General features: G+C 46.7%; 1 protein-coding gene across 2 annotated transcripts in view; it reads right to left on the reverse strand.

The window, feature by feature from the left end:
* Positions 1 to 1,890: 1,890 nt before the first annotated feature.
* The window catches only part of LOC119435342 (uncharacterized), a 58,834-nt gene continuing 35,580 nt past the window's right edge, over positions 1,891 to 25,144 (reverse strand). For both annotated transcript variants that reach the window (XM_037702233.2, XM_049659805.1), the window contains 2 exons: positions 18,460 to 18,797; positions 1,891 to 2,878 (listed from right to left, as the gene is read on the reverse strand). In XM_037702233.2, coding sequence (XP_037558161.1) covers positions 2,873 to 2,878; positions 18,460 to 18,797 — 344 coding nt within the window. In that variant the 3' untranslated portion in view covers positions 1,891 to 2,872. The remainder of the gene's footprint in view (positions 2,879 to 18,459; positions 18,798 to 25,144) is intronic.

Genomic DNA, 25,144 nt, shown 5'->3' on the forward strand with positions numbered 1-25,144 from the left:
CAAAAAAGCACGAGCTTCCAGTACCTCTTTGATTTCCCTAACTCAATTACTGCAAACAGCAGTCATGAGCATGCAGACTCTGAATACAATGCAGTCAGCCTTACTCCTGGTGCATTGTTTTGTTTTTCAAGCGAAACTTGTATTGCCTCACTCCCGCGTCGGCATACAAAAAAAACCCAACCATGCAGAAGTAAAAATTGCTCGTCAGGCTGCGGAATCGAACCACTGACCTCCGGGTTTCGAAACCACCACGCTGATTCAGACACTTTAAAGCAGGGTTTTATAACATGAAGAAGTAGACGCAGCGCCCGCAGCTGGCGCGCACGATTCGCCATACCCCCCATCCCCTCCCTCCGCCCGCCGTTTCCCACCAGTTCAGGTCTGGCAGTCACATGAGGAGGCTGCGTTTGGTTCGTTCTGCCTAAGAGCAAGCTGCCTTGAAGGAACGGCAGTGGGCCCGTGAACGTTTTAAAAAACTAACCAAACCCTACCGTAGGGTTGGACAAGCATCGCATGCACCCCTGTTCCCAGTAGGGAAGGGGTTTTAATTTTTTGCATTTGCTTAACTAAATTATGAATTACCAAAAGATATATTGACATTTATGAAGTGATACATTGTACATAACAGAGATGGGACTGCTGAAAAAGCTTTTACAGCAATTTTAGGAGTAGAATAATTTGATTTTGAAGCATATCTTTAGTTAGTAGAAGGATAACGAAAAAAAAACGTCGTTTTCGGAACTGCAATTACAATATGGTGCAATTAGGGATCAATTTTTACACTGGTCCTTCGTTTTTGTATTAACTCCTACAGTGTTTTTTAAAACTGCCTACAGTTGTCATATAACCGGCTTCAGAGGGTGTGTGTCAAACAACTTTATTGAGACCAGCGGATTGAGGCCTGGGCCAAGGCCGCGCCGGCCACTTCTCGAGCTCGCTGGATGATGGCCCATAGTTGGTCTTGCAGATCTGAGCTGATCAGCGCGGCTTTCCAATGCTCTGCTTTTTAGTTCATCAGATACAGCTATTGAAGTCCCAATTGTACGAACTGCCATTATTCGAACTAACGAATAACATGAACTGAATTTTAGTCTCGTCACAGCTTTATATGTCTAGGTGAAATCATACATGGCTAGGCGAAATCGCCTGTGTACAGAAAACTATCATCATCAGCATGGCTCGAGTGTCGTCTTCTTCTGCAGCTGGCTTGTTGCAACCCCTCGGGTTGTGCTCGTGCTACTGCTCCTGAGTTCGTCATCATTGTCTTCTTCCACAGCTGGCTACGGCCACTCATCATTTCAGCGTAGAATTTCACTTCTGTTGTCGTAAATGGGGGGGCCGTGTTTACGGGGGTATGAGCCGGCTCATTCATTGTCTTATGTAATAGACATATTTATATTTTGAAGCAATTTAATTTCGAAGAATCGCAAGCGGCAATGGCGGGCGAATGCTGCTAACCACGCCGCCGAGCAAACTCGAGGAAGCAAGCGACAACGGTGGACTGTGAGCATAGTCAGTGACGTCATTCTCTCCTTCGTAGCCAAATCTGTGTGTAACCTAATAATTGAGAAATACTTTAATGAACCCTCGGGATTAACCCAGTGATAAACGCCAGGGCCGCACGTTTCAGCTTTGCTGGTTAACCATCTTCACGGAGAGGAAGGGCCGATGAATTTTTTTCAACTGAAATATCAATACTCGCAATTTCAAAAAGTATTGTGCCTGTCTGCTTTGCACTATCTGTCCACTTGCATCAAATGACTGAGGCATAGTGGTCAGAATGTTTAGCTTGAAAGTGTACGTACGATGGTTTGATCCCAGGTTGGGTCTTTTATACGTGATGTCAAGCCTTGATTGAAGCAAAGCATGCAAAACAAATGAAAAGACAAATTCACCAATGAAGACCACTGGCCCATTTATTAGGTCATGTTTTGCAGTAAAAAAATCAGTGTCAAGACTGCCAATGAGAGCAACATGATGGCGGAAAAAAATGCAAGGACATTTTAGTGTGCAAGTTAATCAGAAAAATCATATTGTTACTACGAGTCTTCAGATATTTGAAGAACAAATTTCAATGACCAAAAGTGAAGAAGTGAAGATCATTTCACTGCAATACTGGACAAAGCATTACGACTTTGCATTAATGCAAAATGCTTTATTATGATGAGCTGGCATTGAAGGAAACAAAAGGGACAACATGGCTGCTATCTGTACAATGGTGCCCCATCACATCCCTTATCATCAACCGATCAAGAAGTGCAGTCAATGCATAGTCACTGCACTTTAATAACCTGTGATCACAGAAGACACCATATAAAAGGAGAGCGAGAATGTGTTTACTGGTTTAATTTTGTTTTTCCTATTAAATAAAGCAAATTGAAGCCAACCATAACCATCAGCAAAAAAAAAAATGTACAAAGAGAACTAAGGTCGAATGGTAAATCATTCCATGAAAATGGAGCAACAATGATACCATGAAAGCATGTGAATGGCAGTAAAAACTTACCACAAAAGGCTGTGCATCTAGGAATTCTAACCATCATTATACAAGAGAGACGAGACACCTGCTCTGCCAAAACAATACGGTTGGCAGGCAGGTCGAAGGAAACGTAGCCCACTTGTTCCTCGGGTCACCAAAAACCACCAGGTAAGCATTTCTTCTTTTCACTTGGTCCACCACTGAGTCACACGCACACATGAACGTCCAGTTCACCATCAAAAAGGCTCAGCGTGCTAGAAACATGTGCAGTATGTTTCCATCGGGCAGTGATAATGACTCCACAAGATGCCTGGCCTTGCGAATCAAGGATGCTTTGCATACAGACCCCTTTGCAGCAGCTGTAGCCAGCAGGGCTCGGGAAAAGTGCTGCCTTCAGACCTGCCAGAAGAAGCAGTGCATTGTTACAGAGGTACTGTCACTCGCGCTTTTGCAATGAGCTCTCACACTCCAAGCACAATTCTGCACCAACACTCACCCATCCCAAACCATCCAGAGCAAGCTAAACAGCCGTACATTTGTATTTTTCTCTGAACAACGAAACACTACCAACTAAACCCCATAAGCATTTAGTTGAATACAGGTTCCATACTGACACATTCAGGTAGTATTTCTTTCCACACACACAATAAGAGATTGGAATGCATCACCCAAGCATATTGCAGGAAAACCTAAATATAACGAAATCCGCGATGTAAGGAACTATTTCCACTTCCCTATCTTAGTTGCATTAAACATTGCCTATTCCTTTTTGTAATGTAGCAAAGTAATTTTGTGACACATTTAAAGAAGTCTTTGGCCATTTCAAGCACGTACTTGGAGCATGTATGGCCAGTAAATCTAGCAAAACATGCTTCAGAACTCGAAGAGTTTCTACATGCGGACAACGCATTAGAAACATCAGAACTTCTAACCGACGAGGCGATTGTCACGACCGTGCTTGTATCGTATAACGACGGTGACAGTGAAGGAAGCGATGATGCAGTAGGGCAGGCTGCCTCAATGATGTCCTCGCAGGAGGCTCTACAGACGATTCAGTCCCTTTCAGGCTTCATTCTCACGAGGGGCCTTCCGCTGCACTAAGTGACCTAGATGCCTTAGAGAAGGATGTCGGCAAGCTTTGCATAAAGGAAGCAAAGCTGACGGACATGGGGTTTTCTCGTGCAACCCAGTGGGAAGTACGTGGCGAGATGCTTGTGGCGATCACGCCCCAGCGTTTTTTCTCGATTTCTCAAGCCGAGAGGCTACTGCGGCAGCTTATTCGCATTTTTTAAAAGACCCCTTTTGGTGCCACTAAAGCGATGCCTCAGCAGAGCTTGCATGTCGCTTGCCACCCGTGAACCCTCTTTGCCGACAGCCGCGGCTTGTGATACATGATCGAAGTGCGCGGGAAGCAGACTTAAGCAGTAAAACGAGTCAACACAATCAGCAGACAGATGAAGGAAGGTGGTGGGGCACTGGCCTCCCCGCCATTATAGTTTTCTCACAACAGCTCTGCCATCCCCCTATTTTGATTTTTTTTCATGCAAACCAGTTATAACATTTATCAGTTATAACTATGGAATTTCCGTGGCACTTGAATATTGTTATAAGTGGGTTCAACTGCATTAGGTATTCACACCCCTACTGAATATACACATCTTAACAAATGCGCCACATGGACATCGCGGCAGCTCCGCTAGACGTTGCAGTGTGCCCAGAGCTGGAAGGGGAGCCTGGCTGAATACACACTTCATACTTATTACTTATTATCTGGCAAATCCAATATTTCCGACTCCTGATTATTTGATTTTAGGCAGTCTTCGCCGAGTCTTGTTTATCAGTCATTGACTGTACTCCATTTTATACCGTATTTGCACGAATATAATGCGTTGCAGTCTTGTACAAAGGGTTAGGAGGAGACCACATTTTCTTAACGCTTGACTGGTTGCCTGGATGATCTCGTTTTGTTCTCGCAACGATGACCGGATAATGGCTCTGGCTTTCGGCTCAAGGTCACTTGAAGGTCGCCGACAACGGGAGCTCAACGCATTCCATACTTAAAAGCGATACTGTTGGTATAAAGCGTAGTTAATGGTGACTGCAGTTTCTTTTTGACTCATGTACTTTCCAAAATTCTCAGTCAAAATGTGCCTTGTAATATACAGTAACCCCGCGGATACGTTTCTCATGGGACCGTAAAAAAAAAAGTAAGAGCGCAAAACGCAAGAGCCGAGAAACAGGAAAAATTATAAGTGAGTAGTGGTGAACTGCACACAACTTTATTTCAATTCTTGTGTTTAAAAAAAAAGTCACAATTTCGCCTGAAAGCCGAAGCATTGATTGCGATAGCAAATTAGTAGACAGCTAGACAAAGTAAGGATAGTACTTTTATCGTCCGTATAAGCTTGTTAACATTTGCTTATTCACTGCTGTCTATCGCTTCAATGCAAGCCGAGTGCCGAGAACACACAGCACGCACAAAGCTACCCTCGCACATAGAGCACACCAACGTTAATAGAGCCAACTCAGTTTCACAGCTCCACTGAAAACATGGGCTCCGTGGCGGCCGCGAGAACTAATGGCGCGGCGATCGAGTCGTGCTACCGACAATGCAGAAAAAGAAGAATAAACGTATGCAGACTAGGACTGCGTGAAAAGAAGTGAAGGAGCAAGGACAAATGGCTCCGTGTCTGGCTTCTCCCGTTGGCTCGTAGTTTTTCTATATTTATGGTGCCGAAAACCCCGTGCGAAACGCTTCATTTTTTCGCACGACTCGAGGGAACTTCTACTCGACCAACTGACGTGGGGGTGGAGAGGAACGACGACAGACTGAAGAACGCTTCGCGAGCATCGCCTTGGAAGCCGGACACCTCGTAGCAGCCAAATCGCGCATAGCACCGATAAAAGTGCTCACGCTGCCTAAACTAGAGCTCATGGCAGCAGTAGTAGGAGCAAGGCTAATAAAATATATCTGGTCGTCATGGGATTCAAGGTTTCTGCCCTGTGTCATGTGGTCTGACTCCATGATCATATGGAGCTGGATCCATGGGCAACAAAATAAATTAGGCCAATTTGCAAAAAAATATAGTGACAGAGATAACAGATGCGACTGGCCTGGAGCCATGGCGTTACTGTCCAGGTGATCACAATCCATCCGACTTATTGACTCGAGGAATATCTGCAAGAGCCTTGCGGGAGAGCAGCCGAGGTCAGCATGGCCTGAAGAATCGGACACAATTCCTAAACCTTGCCAGGACTTGGAGCCAGAGTATGACCCTCCAAGCGTTCTTCTCTAGGCACAACGTCACGTAGACATGTTAATTGATATACCAAAGTTCAGGGATCTGCAAAAACTTCTGCGTGTCACAGCTTGGCTCTTCCGATTTGTGAATCGAAGTCGAAGAATGCCAGCAGCGACTGTGAAAACAATATTAGCAGAAGAGATCATCAACGCCGAAACGTTTTGGATTTGTCTTGTTCAACGAGAGGCTTTCCTTGTGGACATACAATGGCTTTTGCACAGAAATGCCGCTCCTAAACACTCAGTCTTAAAAGATCTTCACCCTTTCATCGACCAGAGTAAAGAACTTCGACTCGGAGGTCGACTTGAACGAATGGACACGACGTACGAGGAGAAACATCCCATTATTTCACCGGGACACCACCACTTCACGAAGTTGGTAATCATCGAAGCGCACTGTATATCAGCGCATGGAGTATTGCGAATACCATGGTACAGGTTCACCAGCGTTTCTGGATTATTCGTGCTCGGCAGGAAACCAAACAAGTTATTAATGCCTGCTTTCTGCGTAAGAGATATAGCGTGAATCCAGCCAAAGCGCTATATGATCCCCTTACACTCGATCGGCTTGTTTCTTCGAGACCATTTAAAGCAGCTGGACAAGACTTTGCAGGACCACTCCATATAAAGGAGAGTGCACTGACTGCCACGCCTGCAAAGGATACATTCTGCTATCCTTGAGCAAGTGCAACTTGAATGATTTTCGACATCACTGTTTCTGTGAATTAGAATGATGTAATCAATGTATAATGTCAAATCATAGGATAATTCTCATATGTAAAACAGCATGTATTGCTGAGTTTTCGCTGATTGCCTCGATCTCTCAATGTAGTGCCATATTTTGTCATGCCGATCTGCTGCCACGATGTGTGATCCTGAGGTGAAGGCCCTGACATTGTTGCCTTTTGCCACGCCTCGTGGACATCCTGTACCATCTATGTATGTCCAAATAAAGAATTGAATTAAATACTCACCTGCGCCACCACCCGAGCAGTACACCTAGAATTGACGAGCGGGCTCTCAGCACAAGTCTTCCTCCTAGCGTTCCGCAGATTTCTAGCTCACGAGAGTGCCGCAGACACTATATTCGGATAACGCATTGGCCTTCAAAAGACATCACAGAACCTAAGAGACATATGGGATGTTATGAAAAGCTCCCCTTTTGCATCCTTCCTAGACAAACATCACGTCCAGTGGAAGTTCACTGTGCCAGGAGCGCCCTGGTGGGGAGGTTGGTGGAGAGGTTGATCGGCTCCATCAAAACTTCTCTGCGGAAAGTACTTGGAAAGAGGTACCTGAATAGTGAAGAGACTGAGACAGTACTGCTTGATGTGGAAGCAGTGATCATTCATGACCATTGACTTACACGTATACCGATGCGATGGAACTTTCAGCAATATGCCCAGCCCATTTTCTTGTCGGACATCATTGATGCCGGTTTCAGGAACACACAGCTCAGAGTATGAAACGTGGTGCGCGCAAGCAGCAACAACAGACGATCTGACCAAGAAGTGGCAGTACCATCCGAAACTGCTTGACCATCTATGGATACGATGGAGAAAAGAGTACCTCCTCGAGTTGCGCTCACTGCATCACTACCCATCAGGTGCCAGCAGTGATCTAAAAGTAGATGACAACATAGTTCTCGTCGAACAGCCCTTGTAGCTGCACAAAAATGCATAATTTGCAAACTTATAATTCTTCATATATAATAAATGTAGATGATTGGTAGCTTTATAAGAGATAAGGAACAATTAAAAATTATCAGAGGGAATACCCATAGGGATACATAGGGCTCCATAAAAAATGCATGGGGAAGCTTTGGTAGAAGTGAGCCAAATGAAGTTTGGGGGTGGGCCAACTCCAAATTTGGATGGGGGCCAACTTGGGGTGGGCCAGCGCGCAATATGACAACTTTCTCCAAGAAAGTGCATAGCTCATACAAGCTGTCCAACTATCATGCACCAAGACAATATGCAAATACCACGTAGCTGGACAGAACCAAGGTAATGTTGTTCGCTGTCGCTTGGAGATAGATTATTTTGTGCATTCCGCCTAAATGCATAATTAGTCTTAATTAATTTATCAACTTCCCAAATATTATTGCATTAAAAGTGTCAATCGGAAATAGTAAAGCAGTATAAAAAATCCCGATACAGCTTTCTGTTGCTCATACGTGCTGCATAAAAGTGTTTTTCCGAGCGTGAAAAAAAGCCCGCGAATATAAGCAAAGTGCCTCGAGCGGCCAGTCCGCGGCAATTTTGCGCGTAATCGCGGGCTTCTTTAAGCTCAGAAAAACGCAAACTGAGCGCCGAGAACACACAGCACACACAAAGCTACGAGCCGCCGACGCACCTACACTGCCTAGACTCTGCCCCAACACAGATCGCTTTCAAGATACGACCCGTTTACTGCCAGGAGTACACAGTGGATGCTAGAGTACAACGCCGCTCGCTATCTCTCCCTCTCTTCCCCCATCGCTCCCTCGCCGGTGCCTGAGCACAAACGGAAGAAGGCACTCTTCTTCCCTGCTTTTCTTTCGTGCGCACGCGAGATTTAGACGCGGTCGTCGGCTCTCTCTCGCACGCTTTCACTCGTACATACAGAATACGGAGTGCGGCGACGGCATTATCGCCCTTGGACTTTATACGGAACATCTATGCACCAAACTAATTTTAGGGCCACAATGCGTCATGGACACTATCTTTAGATAGCAAATACGGATCTCAAGGGCCATGCTTTTGCTCGTGGAAACCAAAAATACGTCATAGTTGTCGCCCCCGGCACTTTGGGCGGCCAATGCCATTGTCAAGCCACCAAGCCAAGCTACATGAAAAGTCAAAATGGCCGCTCGGGCCGGCAGTTCGCAACGTATGATGTGGGAACAGTCCTACAGTTGGGACGCAACAGTGGGGTTACCAATCCATCGGGTTATATTGGAGCTGTGCCAGGACCGGCCGAAAACGACGTAACAGCCGGGAAAACGCAGCACCCGGTAACGTAAAAAAGGGGTTCTACTGTATATAGGTAAGACATGATGGGTGGTGTAGTAAGTGAATTACTACACCAGTCGTCATCGCGTACGATTTCACTTCGACGACACGGTTTTTCGCTCGAGGACGTTGACGGTCGACTGAAAGATGAGACATATAAGGCTTTTGCCTTAATAATTCGATGCAGACGAGTGAACTTGTGTGCAATACCAAGCAGCCGCGCCACTGCAGCAGCAGCCAACGCGACCAACCGCTAGCCGGATTCGACCGCAGTGCCGTTAGTTCGCGCAAGCAACACCGCGTGGTCCACATGCCTGCGCTGGCCAATATGCGGAGCTCCAAAACCGAGTTACTTCTAGTAACGTCAGAACACACCCGTGCGGTGACAGCGTTATCGCTCTTCGGCTTTAGAAGGAACAGCTTGGCAGTGGCGACGACCTAGGTGTGCATCCCTTACGCCTGCTATTTCCTTTGGTGCAGATTGTCTCTGCGCACCGCATTGTGCGCCACGTCAGCATCGGCCGAGACCACGTGACCTAACACGCTTCTCGGCACGGATCGACAACAGGAGGCGCGGCACGGCACTCTTCGGCGGCGCTGATATCTGCAAGAAAGGCTGACGTCACCCATTCCAGAGCTACAAAAGGAGCCTTCTTGCGCTTACTGCATTCACTTGGCTGGCGACGACCTAGGTGTGCATCGCCTTACGCCTGCTGTTTCCTTTGGTGCAGATTGTCTCTGCGCAGCCGCACTTGTGCGCCACGTCAGCATCGGCCGAGACCACGTGACCTAACACGCTTCTCGGCACGGATCGACAACAGGAGGCGCGGCGCACTCTTCGGCGGCGCTGATATCTGCAAGAAAGGCCTGACGTCACCCATTCCAGAGCTACAAAAGGAGCCTTCTTGCGTTACTTACTTGCATTCACTGGCAGTGGCGACGACCTAGGTGTGCATCGCCTTACGCCTGCTATTTCCTTTGGTGCAGGTTAGTTAGTTTTCTCTTTTTGTTTCGTTTCTTTTTTTTTTTTTTCGTCGCTGCTGCCAAGTGTGTGCCTCGCCTTGCTTGTGTGACGATGTCAAAGAGTTTGCGAAAGCGAAACGAAATCCTTCAGAAACTAAAAGATGAACTCAATAGAATTGAAATCGCGCGCGAGGCGTACGAGAGAGACCTGCGCAATGAAATTCGTGATCTGAAAAATGAGCAGCAAAACTGACACAGAGCATCGAATTCGCGCATGAGAAATAGACGACTTAAGAAGAGATTTGAAGCTGAAGTGGCAAAAAACACTCAGCTTTTGAAAGAGAACCAGGCAATCAATGCAAAGTACGTTTCCTTGGAAAGAAAGAACGGCGAGCTGGAGAACCAGATAGTTCATCTGAACAATATTCTAGGAATGCCAATCTTGAAAATCCAAGGAGTCGTTAAGACAGAAATGAAAGTGTCGTTGCCATACTGTCCACTATCGGAGATGCTATTGAAGAACCAATCAGTAGTGTGATATCGAGACTTGTCATCGCGTCCCCACGCGTAATCCGGATAAAACTAACATTATCGTGCAATTCAAGTCGGTCGAAGCGCGACATGACTTTAAAGAAAGCGAGAAAAGCCCGGCTTACTAATAACAGCCTAGGACTTGGCAGTCCAAGTCCTATCTATTTAAATGAGCATCTTTGTCCTACACTAAAGAGACTTCTCAGTATGGCTATTAGGCGTAAGAAGGACTGCCAGTGGAGATCCGTTTGGACCCACAATGGAAGGATTTTTGCAAGGCAGTCAGACAGTTCTAGCGCCATATCCATAACTTGTGAAGACGACCTCAATAAGATAACATCGGTGTAATTAGCCCCCCTCTTTGTGCGTACAGTTTAAGCTTTAAAATGCGTTACCACGATTTTGCATTGCCCCATGAATTCTTCCATGTTCTTCTATGTACGATTCTGTTTTGCATATTAACACACGCTCTGCCCTCGCTAAGCATGACCAGATTGCCTATTTCCTAGGCGAATTCTCTTTCAGTATAGTATTTAATGCTTACCGAAACATGGTATTACGACGGGTGTGCAATGCTCCATTTAATGGATACAAAAACTTTTTATCAATCGCAGTAGTCGTAGGGGCGGTGGCGTCTATTTATGTTAAGGCTTCTAAAGAATATGAGGTAATATCAGATTATACATGCATTACAAACGATTACGAGGTACTAACACTGAAACGAAACGCTGACGTCATTACTGTCGTTTATCGCCCACCAAATGGAAATTTTGGGCACTTTATGAATTTTTTTGAAAACTTTTGCAATTTGTTTTCACAAATAGTCTGAAACTCGTTTGTGGTGGAGACTTAATATAAATACCTTGAAGCCAACCTGCGTTCAAGATTTTAACAACACCATTTCGTCTTCGGGCTTTGTGATATAATGACTACTCCGACACGCATCACTGTACTAACTTCGTCAATACTTGATTGTTATTACCAACGCGGAAACTAGAGTCACTGATGCGCGGGAACCATAGCCCTGACATAAGTGACCATGCCCATCTTTATGATTTTCTTGCCCCCAAAGTTCATACAAATAGTCTAAGGAACGCAATACAGTGCAGTATGTATCAGACGATGCTTACTTTATTTAAGCGTGACATCAGTGTTCAGGATTGGTCTTTTATATCGGAATAAAAACGTGAATGAAGCATATTCTAAGTTCATGAAAATTTCAGCGAATAACGCTAGACATTTTCCTTTTACAACTTTCAAACCATCAAACGAATAAGAAAACCTTGGGTCACTCCTTCCCACAGGAAAGCTATTAATAAGAAAAATCGATTATTCACACCTTTTTACGTACAAGAGCACATTGACTTGAAGACTTTTAAAACTTTCAGAAATAAACTGAACGCCGAGCTTAGGTTGGCAAAGTTGGGATAGTATCAGCGGTTGTTTTCTGAATAAAGAAACAGCAGCTGACGCCGCATGGAAAGTGCTAAATAGGGTTCTCGGTCGCGAAAGTAAAACGGAAACGCCCTCGAAGTTAACGCAAAATAACCATGAAATAGTTGGTCAGGCCTTGTTGATCATTTTAACCAAGCGTTTCTAAAACACGCTCTTCTAGATAGTAACCTACAGGTTATCAGACCGTCCAACAATTGCCCTGCTGAGAGCTTTGCTCTGCATGAAATAAGTGAAGCTGAGGTTTATCGAACATTTCTAGGTCTACGGAACAGCAAGGCTTTAGATATAGATAACCTACAAATAAAGCCCATAAAATATGTTATCGAATGCATTGCGCCTGCGCTCACTCACATATTCAATCTCGCTATCCAATCAGGTCAATTCCTGACGCACTGAACGATCCAAGGTAACAGTCATTTACAAAGGGGGCAATAAAATGAGACAACAAATTATAGGCCAATATCTGTTGTACCAATTTTTCTAAAGGCTTAGAAAAGATATTGTTTTCTCGACTGACTAACTTCTTTGACAAAATAATCTTCTTTCCGACGCGCAGTTTGGCTTTAGGAAAGGACGCTCTACTGAAACAGCTTTATTAACTCTTAAAGAAAGTGTGCTACAAAACATCGAAAATAAACATATAACTTTGGTCTTTTCGTTGATTACAGTAAAGCATTTGATTCACTTAACCATAACATACTGATACTAAACTCTCGGACTACGGGGTTCGTGGTAAGCAGCTCGAACTACTCCGTTCGTACTTGGCCAACAGGACTCAGTGTGTACATTGGCAATTACCATTCATCTCCCCTCCATATAAAATGTGGTGTGCCCCAAGGCAGTATTTTAGGTCCTCTTTGTTTAATGTATATATAAACGATATTGTAGGTATTGACGCAAGCTCAAAATTTATCATATATGCCGATGATAGCACTATTCTACTCTCCGGAACTGATGAAGCCGACCTAGCATCAAGATGTAATCACGTTCTTGAGAAACTCGTATTTTGGTCACATTCGAACTGCCTCAAAATTAACCCAGCTAAAACCAAGGTACTTTCTTCCGTGCAAAAATAAAGTAATTAATTTACAACAGAATATATACTGCGACGGGCACAGGATAAAAATCGTTAATGAATAAAATCTCGGAGTAACATTTAGCTCAAATCTCTCATGGGATTCGCATGTTGACAACTTATGCAAAAAACTTTCAATGACCACAGGCTCTATCTCGTTGCCGTGCAATTCTCCCAGTGGAAGCAAAAAAACAGATTTATGCGCTGTTCGCTTCTCATATTAACTACTGTAGTCTCGTATGGTTGACCACTACACAAAGAAATATTACAAGGATTTGTTTATTACAAAGAAAGTTGTTCGCAATATCGCAAATATCGATTATTTAGCTTCCACAGAATATTATTTTAAGTTGTACAACATTATGAAAATACAACATATGTATGAATTTCGTGTTCTGCGTTCATTCTATCTGTCTTCACCTACTTTTAAAAATTTTATTACCACAATAGCACTGCTTCAGCAATACCAATGTTCGTACACGTTGTCCTGACTTTTGGCTTATACCACGTTTCCGTACTTTTTACAAGCTTCAGTCTTTGAAATATAATCTTCCGGTAATCCTCAATAAATACGAACATATAGCGAAGCCCACACTAGCATTACTACATCAGCTCTTTTCTTAGATCATACCTACCACTATTGTCCTGAAGCTACATACATTAGTAATTCTTTTTTTTTTTTAACAGAAGCTAAATCATCCTGTGTCTGCTTGTATTTGACGCTGTGGTGTTTTAGATTGCAATATCTTTTCCTGATGTATTATGTGTATGTGTGTATGCATGTGAAATCACACGTATATGTGTATGTATATATGTGTGTGTATATATATAGTATGTTTATTTTCCCATTTCATTTATTCGACCTTTTATATATTTTTTCTTCGTATATAAATTTTTTTTTTTATTTTATAGTCATATATCTAGTATTGTGTCTTCTTACTCCTATAGTGTATTCTTATTCTGATGAACTAGTATTTTCTGTTTTGTATGTTTTTGTTTAACGGCTCGACATGCACGTCGAGGTCAAGCCCTGCCTTGAATATGGTGTCCGGGCCTCTGTCAAGCTGCAGACCGCAGCTTTTAGCCCTGTCAACCACCAAATTTGTTTTGGAAATAAATTTGAATTGAATTGAATTGAATTGAGCTATGCGCCAAAGCCAATTTTAGGGCCCTAACGCGTCATAGACACCATCTTTAGATAGTAAATACAGATCTCAAAGGCCATGCTTTTGCTGGTGGAAACCGAAAATACGTCATAGGTGTAGCCCCCAGCACTTTGGGCAGCCAATCCCATCGTCAAGCCACCAAGCCAAATGACATGAAAACATGGCCGCTTGGGCCAGCAGTTCGCAACGCATGATGCGGGAACGGTCCCACAGTTGCGACGCAACAACGGGGTTACAGTCGAATCCCGCTACAACGAAATAGACGGGGAGCGCGAAAAATTTCGTTGTCGCGGAAATTCGTTGTCGCGATATTATTCAAATACATAGGTGACACGTGACTCGCTGACGCAAAAATCAATCTTTAATGCCAAAAATCTGTCAGCTTAGCTTGCTTCCGCTTCCTGCCAAGCGATGGCACAACGAGGTTCTCGCATGCCGCCAGCAAAGCCATTGCCTGATCGTTGTCCGTGGTCCCGATGGAACGCCTGATCGTGTCGAATGCGTCCATTACCTGCGATGTAGTCGGTTGTCCGGGCTGACGTTGCGCGGCTGCGTCATCTTCGTCGACGAAACACAGTCTTCCCGGACGCTGTTCAGGATGTCTTCGTCGGTCATTTCCTCGCGCACCACCACGCACGAGTCAGCTTGGATGTACTCGTCTGGATGTACACCGGCGGGCACATCTCCACTTTCCAGCAGGGCTGCCCACGCGGCTTTGACTTCATCAGACGGCGACCCGTCTCCATCTATATCTTTGTTTTCGGAGTCCGAAGTCTCGGTGGCCTGCGCGCTGAACCCAGCATGGCGGAAGCAATTTCTGATTATGGCGCTTCTCGTTGCGCACCACGAAGCGGCAATCATTTGGAGCGCCATAAACAGGTCTACTTTTGTTTTGCGGCCCAACTGCGTATTTAGAAGCAGCCTTTGAATGAGGCGCTCATGGTAGGCCTGCTTGACGCTCTGGATGACCCCTTGGTCGAGGGGTTGAATGATGGAGGTGCAGTTCGGTGGGAAAAACTTTAACTGCACGTTTTCCAGCTCGGCGTCGTCCTCTATGATGTGGGCGGAACAATTGTCTAAGAGTAGACAAACCTTTCGGCCTTGCCTGCCCATGTCCCGGTCGAAAGCCTGGACCCACTCTCCGAAAATAGCCCGGGTCATCCACGCCCGAGTGTTAGCCATGTACTTCACGGGAAGGCTCCGGTTTCCTTTGAAGCAGTGTGGTTTGGCACTTTTGCCGATGACCAACAGCGGCCGCTTGTCCGAACCGTCCATGTTGGCGCACAGGAGCACGGTTATTCGCTTCTTACTGTGCTTGCCTCCGTGGCAGCGCAGCCCCTTAAAATCCAGGGTCCTGGTGGGTAGCATTTCGTAAAAGAGTCCGGTCTCATCTGCATTGTAAATATCCGACGGTGAGTAGTCATTCAGGATGCCTGCGAGGCTAGCTGACATCCACGCAGCGGCGTCGTCACTATCCGCCGAAGCGGCTTCACCGCACAAAACTTTGCCGATGATGCTGTGGCGCGACTTGAATCTGTTCAAGCCACCTACCCTGGCCTTAAAGTCATCTATGCCTAGCAAGCAGGCATAATTCAGTGCTTTTTGTCGCACAATATCACCGCTAAGAGCGATCTTCTTGGCCCGCGTCTCCACAAACCAGGTGTATACTGCCTTGTCCAAGTCCTCGTGCACCGGCTGAGTCACTTTCTTGTGTTTCGCTGACGTCCCGGAAGCTAGCGCTTTCGCTATAGCGTCCTTGCACTTCAGTATAGTAGAAAGGGAGCTCGCCGGAATCCCAAATTCTTCCGCGATGACTGACTTTCTCTTTCCGCCTTCAGCCTGGGCGATAACTTTAGCCTTCTCTTCCAGCGACAAAAACTTCCGCTTCTTTGTCGGCGGCGACATGCTTCTCGGAATACCGATTTGACACCTTCGGAGACAATGACCAACTGGCGTGCAATCGCTTGTTGTCAAGCGTGCATCGCGTGAACGCCTCGGCGCACCCTACCGGGATTTGACCTCGCAACTGCAACTTTTTAATTGGTGTTGTACACCCGAGAAATTCTCACGAAACGTTATAGAACATTAATAATTAGACATACTATAAAAATAAAATTGATGCGTGTATGTAATTTATAGGCGTATTATTTTTCTAACAAATATGACCCAAAACGTTTCTTCGGAGCTCGGATGCTCCTCCATACGGCGCGTTGCATCGCCATCACTAACGCGGCATGGCGGCTTTGTTTTGTTTACATTGCAGCCCGAGCAGCTCAAGTTTCTGTGTGTTTACGCTATGAAGGTCGATGGTTTGTTAAGGCATGAAAAAAGTTTTAGGGGTTTCGGTGAGCTGCCGTTTAAAAAATTTTGCTCACGTCTGCTTCGTAAAAATTTTGTTGAAGTGAAAATGTGTTCGTGAAGTAGTTCGTTTTGGAGGGAATGTCAATGCATTATGTTCTATGGGACATCGACGGGGAATGAAAAAAACTTCGTTGTGGTGAAAATTTCGTTGAAGCGGACGTCGTTGTGCCGGGATTCGACTGTACCAATGCATTGGGTCCTATGGGAGCTATGCTGAGACCATACGAAAACGGTGTAACAGCAGGGAAAACACAGCACCCGGGAACGTAATAGCGGGGTTCAACTGTACCATGGCTGTAAAGGGGCCTAAAATCAGTCAATGTGTAAGTGCGTAAAACATATGTGCTAAAAATATGACAATGATTAGTGAGGTATGCTATGACCGTAACATATACATAGAGAAGTGATTAGCACATAAAAATGTAAAAGTATGGAAGTAGCACTAAGGCTGGATGGACAGCACCATGATGATGAGTGTCTCCATGTGTGGGGAAAACGTTCAAGCGCACACCTGAAGATTCTGGCAATGCTCGTGTTAGATGCATTCAAAGGTCACCTGACTGGCGAGGTCAAGGACGCACTTGCTAGGGACAACACCGACCTGGTTGTTATTCCTGGAGGCACGACGTCGCAGCTCCAACCACTCGATGTCTATAGAAACAAGCCGTTCAAAGATCTTGTACAACAGGAATACGAGCAGTGGCTTGAAGACAACAATTGTCAACTGATGCCAGCGGGTCCCATCAAGCGAGCGTCAGTCTGCGAAGTCGCACGATGGATCAGCAATGTGGGAGGCTTTGCCATCTTTAATAGTATCGAGGGCATTCCTGAAGTGCTTCCTATCCAATAATCTTGACGGCACAAATGACGACGCAGTTGTTACCGAGAGTGACAAAGACTTGAGCAGTGATGACGAGTAATTGAGCATGCACCTATCTCCTATTACCTTCCAACGGCTGCAACGATAAATGAAGCCCTGCAGGCATCCACCTTTCCTTTGCTGTTTCCAGTTGCATCACTTCGCGTTATAATCGTAATATTTTTTTTCCATTTTTTTTTTCATAGTGACCGAAAGTACCACCCTCGTGTTATATTCGCGTTGCGTAATTTAAGTGCAAATACGGTACTTGGCAGGCTACGCTGCTGAAGCTACACAAGGGGTGCAGTCAGACAAGTGTCACCCTGCAATTTGCAGTGCAGTTCTTGATCTGCAAATGTTTCTACAGAATACCTACTTCATATACAGGGTGTTTCACTTAACTTGGGCCAAACTTTAATAATATGGAAATGCTACGTAGCTGGACAGAACCAAGATAATGTTGCTTGCCATCGCTTGGAGATACTCAGACTGTTTTTGGCATCCTGCCTAAAGATAATCAGTCTTAGTTAATTAATCGACTTCTCAATTATTATAGTTAGATGAAAAGTGTCAATGAGAAAATTGTAGAGCAACATGAGAAACTGCCGATACAGTTTTCTGTTGCTCATATGTGCTACATAAAAGTGTTTTTCTGAGCATGAAAGAAGCCTGCGAATACACGAAAAGTGCCTCGAGTGACCAGTCGTGCGGTAATTTTGCGTGTATTCTCGGGCGTCTTTCATGCTCAGAAAACGTAATTATGTAGCACGTATTGAGCAACTTAAAGCTGTATCGGTACTTTCTCATGTTGCTCTACAATTTTCTCATTGACACTTTTCATCTAATTAATAATTGAGAAGTCGATTATTTACTAAAACTAATTATCTTTAGGCAGGACGCCAAAAACAGTGAGTATCTCCAAGCGATGGCAAGCAACATCATCTTGGTTCTATCCAGCTACGTAGCATTTCCATATTTTTAAAGTTTGGCCCAAGTTAACTAAACACCCTGTAGAGTACAACTCTGCTTATATGTCTTTAGGGGAACAGTAATAAAGAACACAGGACACATAGGTGTTTACAAGCGAAAGCATTATCCTGGCACAGAGGCAATAATTCTATTGCCAGTGGACGCCAACGCGTCTAGTGCTAGTCACATGACGTCTTGCAAAAGTCAAAGTATTAGCGAAAATGATTGTCAGAGGATATTACCCCCTGTTCTTCCATTAGTCACCATTTACCAATGTAACATCTTGCCAGCTAAATATGGTACAGACCTCAGGTGGCTGGCATTGTGAGATTCCGGGCTCGGCGACGTTGTCGGCCAGCAGGCAGTGTGGGGGAGACGAGGCTGCAGGGTTGGTCAGCTGGAGAGGGAGGCCCCCTCCACGTTGGGCTGCTGCACCGTGGGCAACGGCTGTGGCGACGGGGGTGGCGGTGGTGGGGTGCAAACCCCAGCCCCGGGCGACCTCGTGGACGAACATGCGCCGGCACCGGCAGCAGTACCCCTGCACCGGCTGGCCCCAGCCCCCGACCGGGCTCCCAGCCAAGCCGCCGGAGCAGCTGGTGCCCACACTGGACTCTCCCACGGGAGGAGCCTTGCTGCCTACCAGTCCTACACGCACACAAGAAAATTTCATTTTAGAACAGCGCCAAAAAACATGGACAAAGGAGAACACGGGACGAGCGCTGTCTGCCAACATCTTTATTGAAGCCTGGGCAAATATATACTATTTGCAACGAGCAGAAAGAGAGAGAAAAAAAAAAGAAGAAAGGGAAGGGGAGTCATCGTCTGTCAACTGTTGCTGCGCATGAGTAAAAAACATAAAACTATACAAAGTAACAATACACATAGTAGACAAAGGCCAAACTGATTAACTCCTAAGGAACTTAAGTTCCTTATTGCAAAGAGCTATAGAAGGGGCACTTACACAAGTGGCTCCTAGCTGACACATTGAACAGGCCTCCAAGATTTCCCTGGCCATCTGATTGCTGTACTTTCTCAACACACGTGTGTCATCTAAGAGGGGTGAACAGCCACCTTGCACAATGAACAGCCAGATTACTATCAGTCTTAACCTTGACACAGTACGTATGCTCACGCAAACGTTCATCAAGACACCATCCCATTTGCCCTATGGAAGTGCAGCCGCAAGAGGTAGAAATGAAATATACACTACAATAGTATAGCAATCTACAGGCTTTGCGACACATTGCTTATTGCACAGTCCAGGTGTTCTCCGGCTCTCGTTGACTTTCTTGCACAACCTTCCCGACTTGTTAGGTGCGGTAAACACCACCTTTACACCAGCCCGGCCTGCGGCTTTCTTGATGTGATGGGACACCCATGTATATACAGGATCGCAACAGTCTTCGTTAGGCCCTCAACCACTTCGCACGGTTTTTTTGGGGAACAAACATCTTGCAATAAAAGCTTCCACCAAGGATGACAGCAGTCGTACTGGATAGCCACTTGCCGCTGGGCTTGAATGGTGTGCTGCTGGACATCAAGTGGGGGCAAGAGCGAACGACTGCATTTCTAAGGGCCCCTGGGGTGATGGAGCGCTTCACCACTTTTGAATGATTGGATGTGTAGGGGAGGTGTTTGGAACGCGGGGCATACATCCGCAATAGTCACAATGAAAGCCAGTTAGTGCACAGTCATATGACATTGCACAGCAATGCCAGTGGTGGCTACAACTCGTGGTTGAAACATGCATTAGGGACTGTATCCTTGGTTAAAAGCACTTTTGCGGATGCTTTTCACTTTTGCATGATGCAGTGTGCATCCTGTCACTGGCTTCGACATGGCGGCCATGACGTTTATTGGCGCAGTACCAAAAAACATAGATTTGAGATTGGGATTCATGGCTGTTACTCAAAGGAAAGCATCGCTCGGATATGTGTTTGGACGCTACCTATTGTGGAACTCGGCAGCATGCAGCTGGTACAGCTGCAAGAGTACAACGAAGACCAATGTCGCAGCAGGCTGTGGTGCATTTCGAGAGTGCATTTAGCGGCCGTCCCTGTGGCAAGCACCGGCGGCGGCGTAAGCGTTGCTGGTGGCTACTCACACTACGCCACTAGGGCTGCACCATCCAGAATGCCATCCCCTCTATGCTTCGACGAGTGCTCTCTTTGGAGCATGCGCAGAACGATCCCTAACCAGCACGCAGCTTTAAATGGCTGTCTGTGACCATCAGCAAAGCGGCATGGACACCAATTTTCTTTGCGCAATGCATTGTGGGTACGCGCAGACGGAGCAAAAGCCACTCGACATCGGGTACGTCAGACCCCGTTGGCCGTGTCTGGTTACGTTGACTGCGCCAGTGTGTCGAACTATAGACATTGTTCTCGCCAACGTGACGTAGTGTGGGTGCGCGTGCGCTCATGCTATGTAGGACTACATATGTGCCTTAACTGAGCGATCGAGCAGTGCGAAAGATCAAAAATTTAACGCGGAGCGCAGCAGGGATGAAAGACGGGGAGGAAAGCGGAAGAGGAGGCTACAGCGAAACCATTAGGCAGAAAATGGAGGAGGAGGATATGGCAAAAGGGTGAGAAGAAAAGCATAGTGCAGAGACGATGGCTATGAGATGGCACCAGAGTAGTATGCGTCATCTAGGGGATCTATCGGCGGCAGCGGCTTTGAATCGCGGCCACACGTCGCCCACGCGCTGGCTCTCACGATCTCCAGATTAGCGAGGCAATCGTGCCACACTTCGCACCATTTGCAATGTGCTGCACGGGACAGATTGTCTGTGCCAGCCGATATATCGCGAAATGAAAACACGTACAGTCGAATCTCGTTCATTCGAACACACTTAATTTGAACTTCCTGTTTATTCGAACTGATGCTGTGCTCCCGTCAAAGTTACGTGTATTCCAATGGGCGAAAACGCTTGGTAATTTCAATGTGCAAGCATTTGCGACAGTTAATTCGAACATACCGCGCTCCAACAATGCTCTCAGCAGCGTGTCAAAACATGTGGCGGCGGCCTCGCCATAGATCCCACCATAGAGCAAAAGCTTAGGCGAGACCCCTCAACGCCGCGCGCAATGCAAAAAGAAATGTTGCAGTTTAGCCCAATAGGGCGAAGCATCGATTGCAATATCAAATTATTAGACAAAAAATGCCAGGCCTGGCGGCACACGCAGCACAGTCACAGCGTAAGCTAGATGAGCACTAAAGTACTACCTAGAAATTTGAGCGAATGTGTCAGGAACGCGCTTGGGACGCTGTCGCAGGTGGCAAGCTGATGCGTTCCATCGCCGATGGCTAGCGCCTTTTCCCACTCTCAAATAGCAAGCGCTTGCGTGGCTCAGTGGTAGAGTATCCGACTTCCACGCAGCGGGCCTGGTTCAGCCCGGCGGAGAGCGGGTTAATTTTTTTTGCATGCGATAGCGGCTACGAGCGGCGCAGCGGCATCAATTGCGACCGAAATGGATATTGGAATGAGCCCATAACAGCTTACGCTGTATAACGAACTAAGGATAGTGGTTTATCACCTGTATAAACTTGTAAACAGTTTCGCTTACGAACTAAATAACTAGCACGGTGTAAACGTGTGCACAGATAAACATGAACAACTTGCTCGATGACCATGGCAACTTTCAGTCAAAACGCTGGAGTTAGAGGAGCCGGCAATAGGAGCGGCGAATTGACCTTTCATGGCCGTCTCTCGCTTCAACGCAAACTAAACGTCGAAGCACAGCGCATACGAAGCTACTGGCACTTGTTGCACTTCGATCACATCGCTGGCGCTTTGAAGATGAGGCCTGTACAGGCCGAACTTCTTTCACACCTAGGATCGCTTTCAAGATATAGCGCCCATGCGGCCGCCACCGGAATAACACCCCCCCTCTCATTTCCCCCACTCTGTGCCATGCGCTTCCACCCCACCTTTCTCCCTCACACGTGGCGAGATTGAGCCGCATCGTCGGCTGACCCTTGCAAGCTTTCACTCGCACATGCAGCGTACGGCGCGGGGCGACAATTTTACCGTGTTTGGACTTTATAAAAAAAAAATTTAATTGTGGGGTGTTTACGTGCCAAAACCACGATTTGATTATGAGGTGCGTAGTGCTCCGGAATAATTTGGACCACCCAGGGTTCTGTAACGTGCACCTAAAACTAAGTCATCATCATCAGCCTATATTTTATGTCCACTGTAGGACGAAGGCCTCTCCCTGCGATCTCCAATTACCCCTGTCTTGCGCTAGCATATCCAACTTGCGCCTGCAAATTTCCTAACTTCATCACCCCAACTGGTTTTCTGCCGACCTCGACTGCGCTTCCCTTCTCTTGGTATCCATTCTGTAACCCTAATGGTCCACCGATTATCCATCCTATGCATTACATGGCCTGCCCAGCTCCATTTCTTCCGCTTAATGTCAACTATAATATCTGCTATCCCCGTTTGTTCTCTGATCCACACCGCTCTCTTCCTGTCTCGTTAACGTTAGTCCTAAGATTTTCGTTCCATCGCTCTTGCGGTCCTTAACTTCTTCTCGAGCTTCTTTGTTATCCTCCAAGTTTCTGCCCCATATATTTGCCCCCATCGAAATGTGGCCGCCGTGGCTGGATTCGACCCCGCAACCTCGTGCTTAGCAGCCTAGCACCATAGCCACTAAGCAACCGTGGCGGGTGGACTTTATACGGAACTACAGCAGAATGCGCTAGGAATGTCCATATAATTGCTATCGCAATAAAATGACCTTGGCGGAAGATTTAACCCTCTCTCAAATGGCAAGGACACCGTTTCTGCAGAGCTTGCATGTACATGCCAACATCCCAGCCACGCGGAGAAAATGGCAGTGAACCGGGTAAGCCGTTCTCCTTTACGCTTCCTCTATTTTCCGGTCACGTGTTCACCTTGAATGCTGTGGCTACGGCGCAGAGGGAAGCAGTGGCGGAGGCCCAGTCCAGCCAACGAAATTGCCCACGCCGGCCAACACTCGCTTCCCTATAACGGCAGAAAATGAAACTTCAGGGAGCGGGCCTAAGCTGGCACCGGCATGGCGGCGGGCATGCAAGCAAACAGTCGAAGGTGAGGGAGCTACGAGGGAGTTTAGACCGAAGGCGAGGGAGCCACTGCCACCGAAGCGGCAGATTTGTCGAGGCCAAAATCCACTTCCCTGCCGCCCTCCTGCCCACACCTTCGACGGTCACCGTGTGCGCCCGGCGCCATGCCGGCGCCAGCTTAGCCCGCTCCTTGAAGTTTCATTTTCTGCTGTTATCGGGAAGCGACCGTTGGCCGGCGTGGGCAGTTTCGTGGTCCTCGCTCGCTGTGTGCTAGCGCGCAATGATATTTCTCGACTTGCACCATTTGTAGCATCGTATTCTGGTGCACGAATACTTTGAGAATAAGTCCTTATAATTCGAACTTGTTTTAATCCGAACAAATTTTCAGGCCCCTTTGAGCACAAATTATCGAGATTTGACTGTAAAGTAAAACCCCTGTGATACGATCACGGCTGGTACGAATTTCGGTGTGATACGAATCATAACATTCCCCGGCCGAAATACATTGCTCACAATACGAAAAAAATCGGCTGTTCCAGACGCGTTGCTGCGCCGCTGCGGATCATACTGTCACGTAGTAGTGACGGTATAGAAAACAGTCGCAAAACTGTCTATGACCAAACTGGTTGTTTATTGGGCGAACCTGTGCCCACAAAAGCAAGCTACACTCAAAGCACAACGATAGCGGCGAACACAGTCGGCGTCGTCGAAAATCTGATCAGCGGCGAAGCGCATCGGCTTTTATACCTGAGTCATCGAAGGTTCCAGATTATCCATGATGCCCGCGTGTCTTCCAGAAAGTTCTAGACAATTCGCGTCGGTCATACAATCAGATAACATAAGCGCGGTGAAAACAGGCAACGGAAAGAAGCATCGATAACGTTCTAGAAACTTCCGATACAGGCGCGTCCTGCGCCGAGCGATAACATTAACATTTGTTAGCCGGTGGAAATCGGCCACCGGTGAAAGATAAACATGTATACGTGTCAATACCCTCCCCTTAAAAAGCATCGTCCCGATGCTACAAACACGAAAGCGAAAACAAAAACCATGCGTAATAAAAAAATAACAAAGCAACAAAGTACCTAACGTCGTCAGCGGACGTAGAAAGGTTTAAGACGCACCACATGGATGACTTCAGGTCGTGCCCGGCGCCGCTGTGATTGCGAAATGCCGTTTGGCACGACCTCATAGTCCAGTGCGCCAATACGTCGGAATATCTTATATGGTCCGAAATAGCGACGCAACAGTTTCTCGCTAAGTCCTCGTCGGCGTATCGGAGTCCAGACCCAAACACGGTCGCCGGGCTGGTACTCGACGTAGCGTCGTCGTAGATTGTAGTGTCGGCTGTCGGTCCTCTGCTGGTTCTTGATGCGCAGGCGGGCGAGCTGTCGACCTTCTTCGGCACGCTGCAAATAAGTGCAACGCCGAGATTTTCTTCGTCAGCGACGTCTGGTAGCATGGCGTCAAGCGTCGTTGCCGGGTTCCTTCCGTAGACCAGGTTGAACGGCGCCATGTGCGTCGTTTCTTGCACGGCCGTGTTGTATGCGAAGGTCACATACGGAAGGATGGCATCCCATGTCTTGCGTTCGACGTCGACGTACATTGGCAGCATGTCGGCGATGGTCTTATTTAGGCGCTCGGTGAGGCCATTCGTCTACGGGTGGTAGGCGCTGGTGCGGCGATGGCTTGTCTGGCTGTACCTCAGGATGGCTTGAGTTAGTTCTGCCGTAAAGGCCGTGCCTCTGTCGGTGATGAGGACTTCTGGGGCACCGTGACGCAGGAGGATGTTCTCAACGAAGAATCGGGCTACCTCGGCGGCACTGCCTTTGGGCAAGGCTTTTGTTTTGGCGTAGCGGGTGAGGTAGTCCGTAGCGACGATGATCCATTTATTCCCGGACGTCGACGTCGGAAAAGGCCCCAGTAAGTCCATCCCG

This window comes from Dermacentor silvarum, unplaced genomic scaffold (assembly GCF_013339745.2).
Source record: "Dermacentor silvarum isolate Dsil-2018 unplaced genomic scaffold, BIME_Dsil_1.4 Seq639, whole genome shotgun sequence".
NCBI lineage: Eukaryota > Metazoa > Arthropoda > Arachnida > Ixodida > Ixodidae > Dermacentor > Dermacentor silvarum.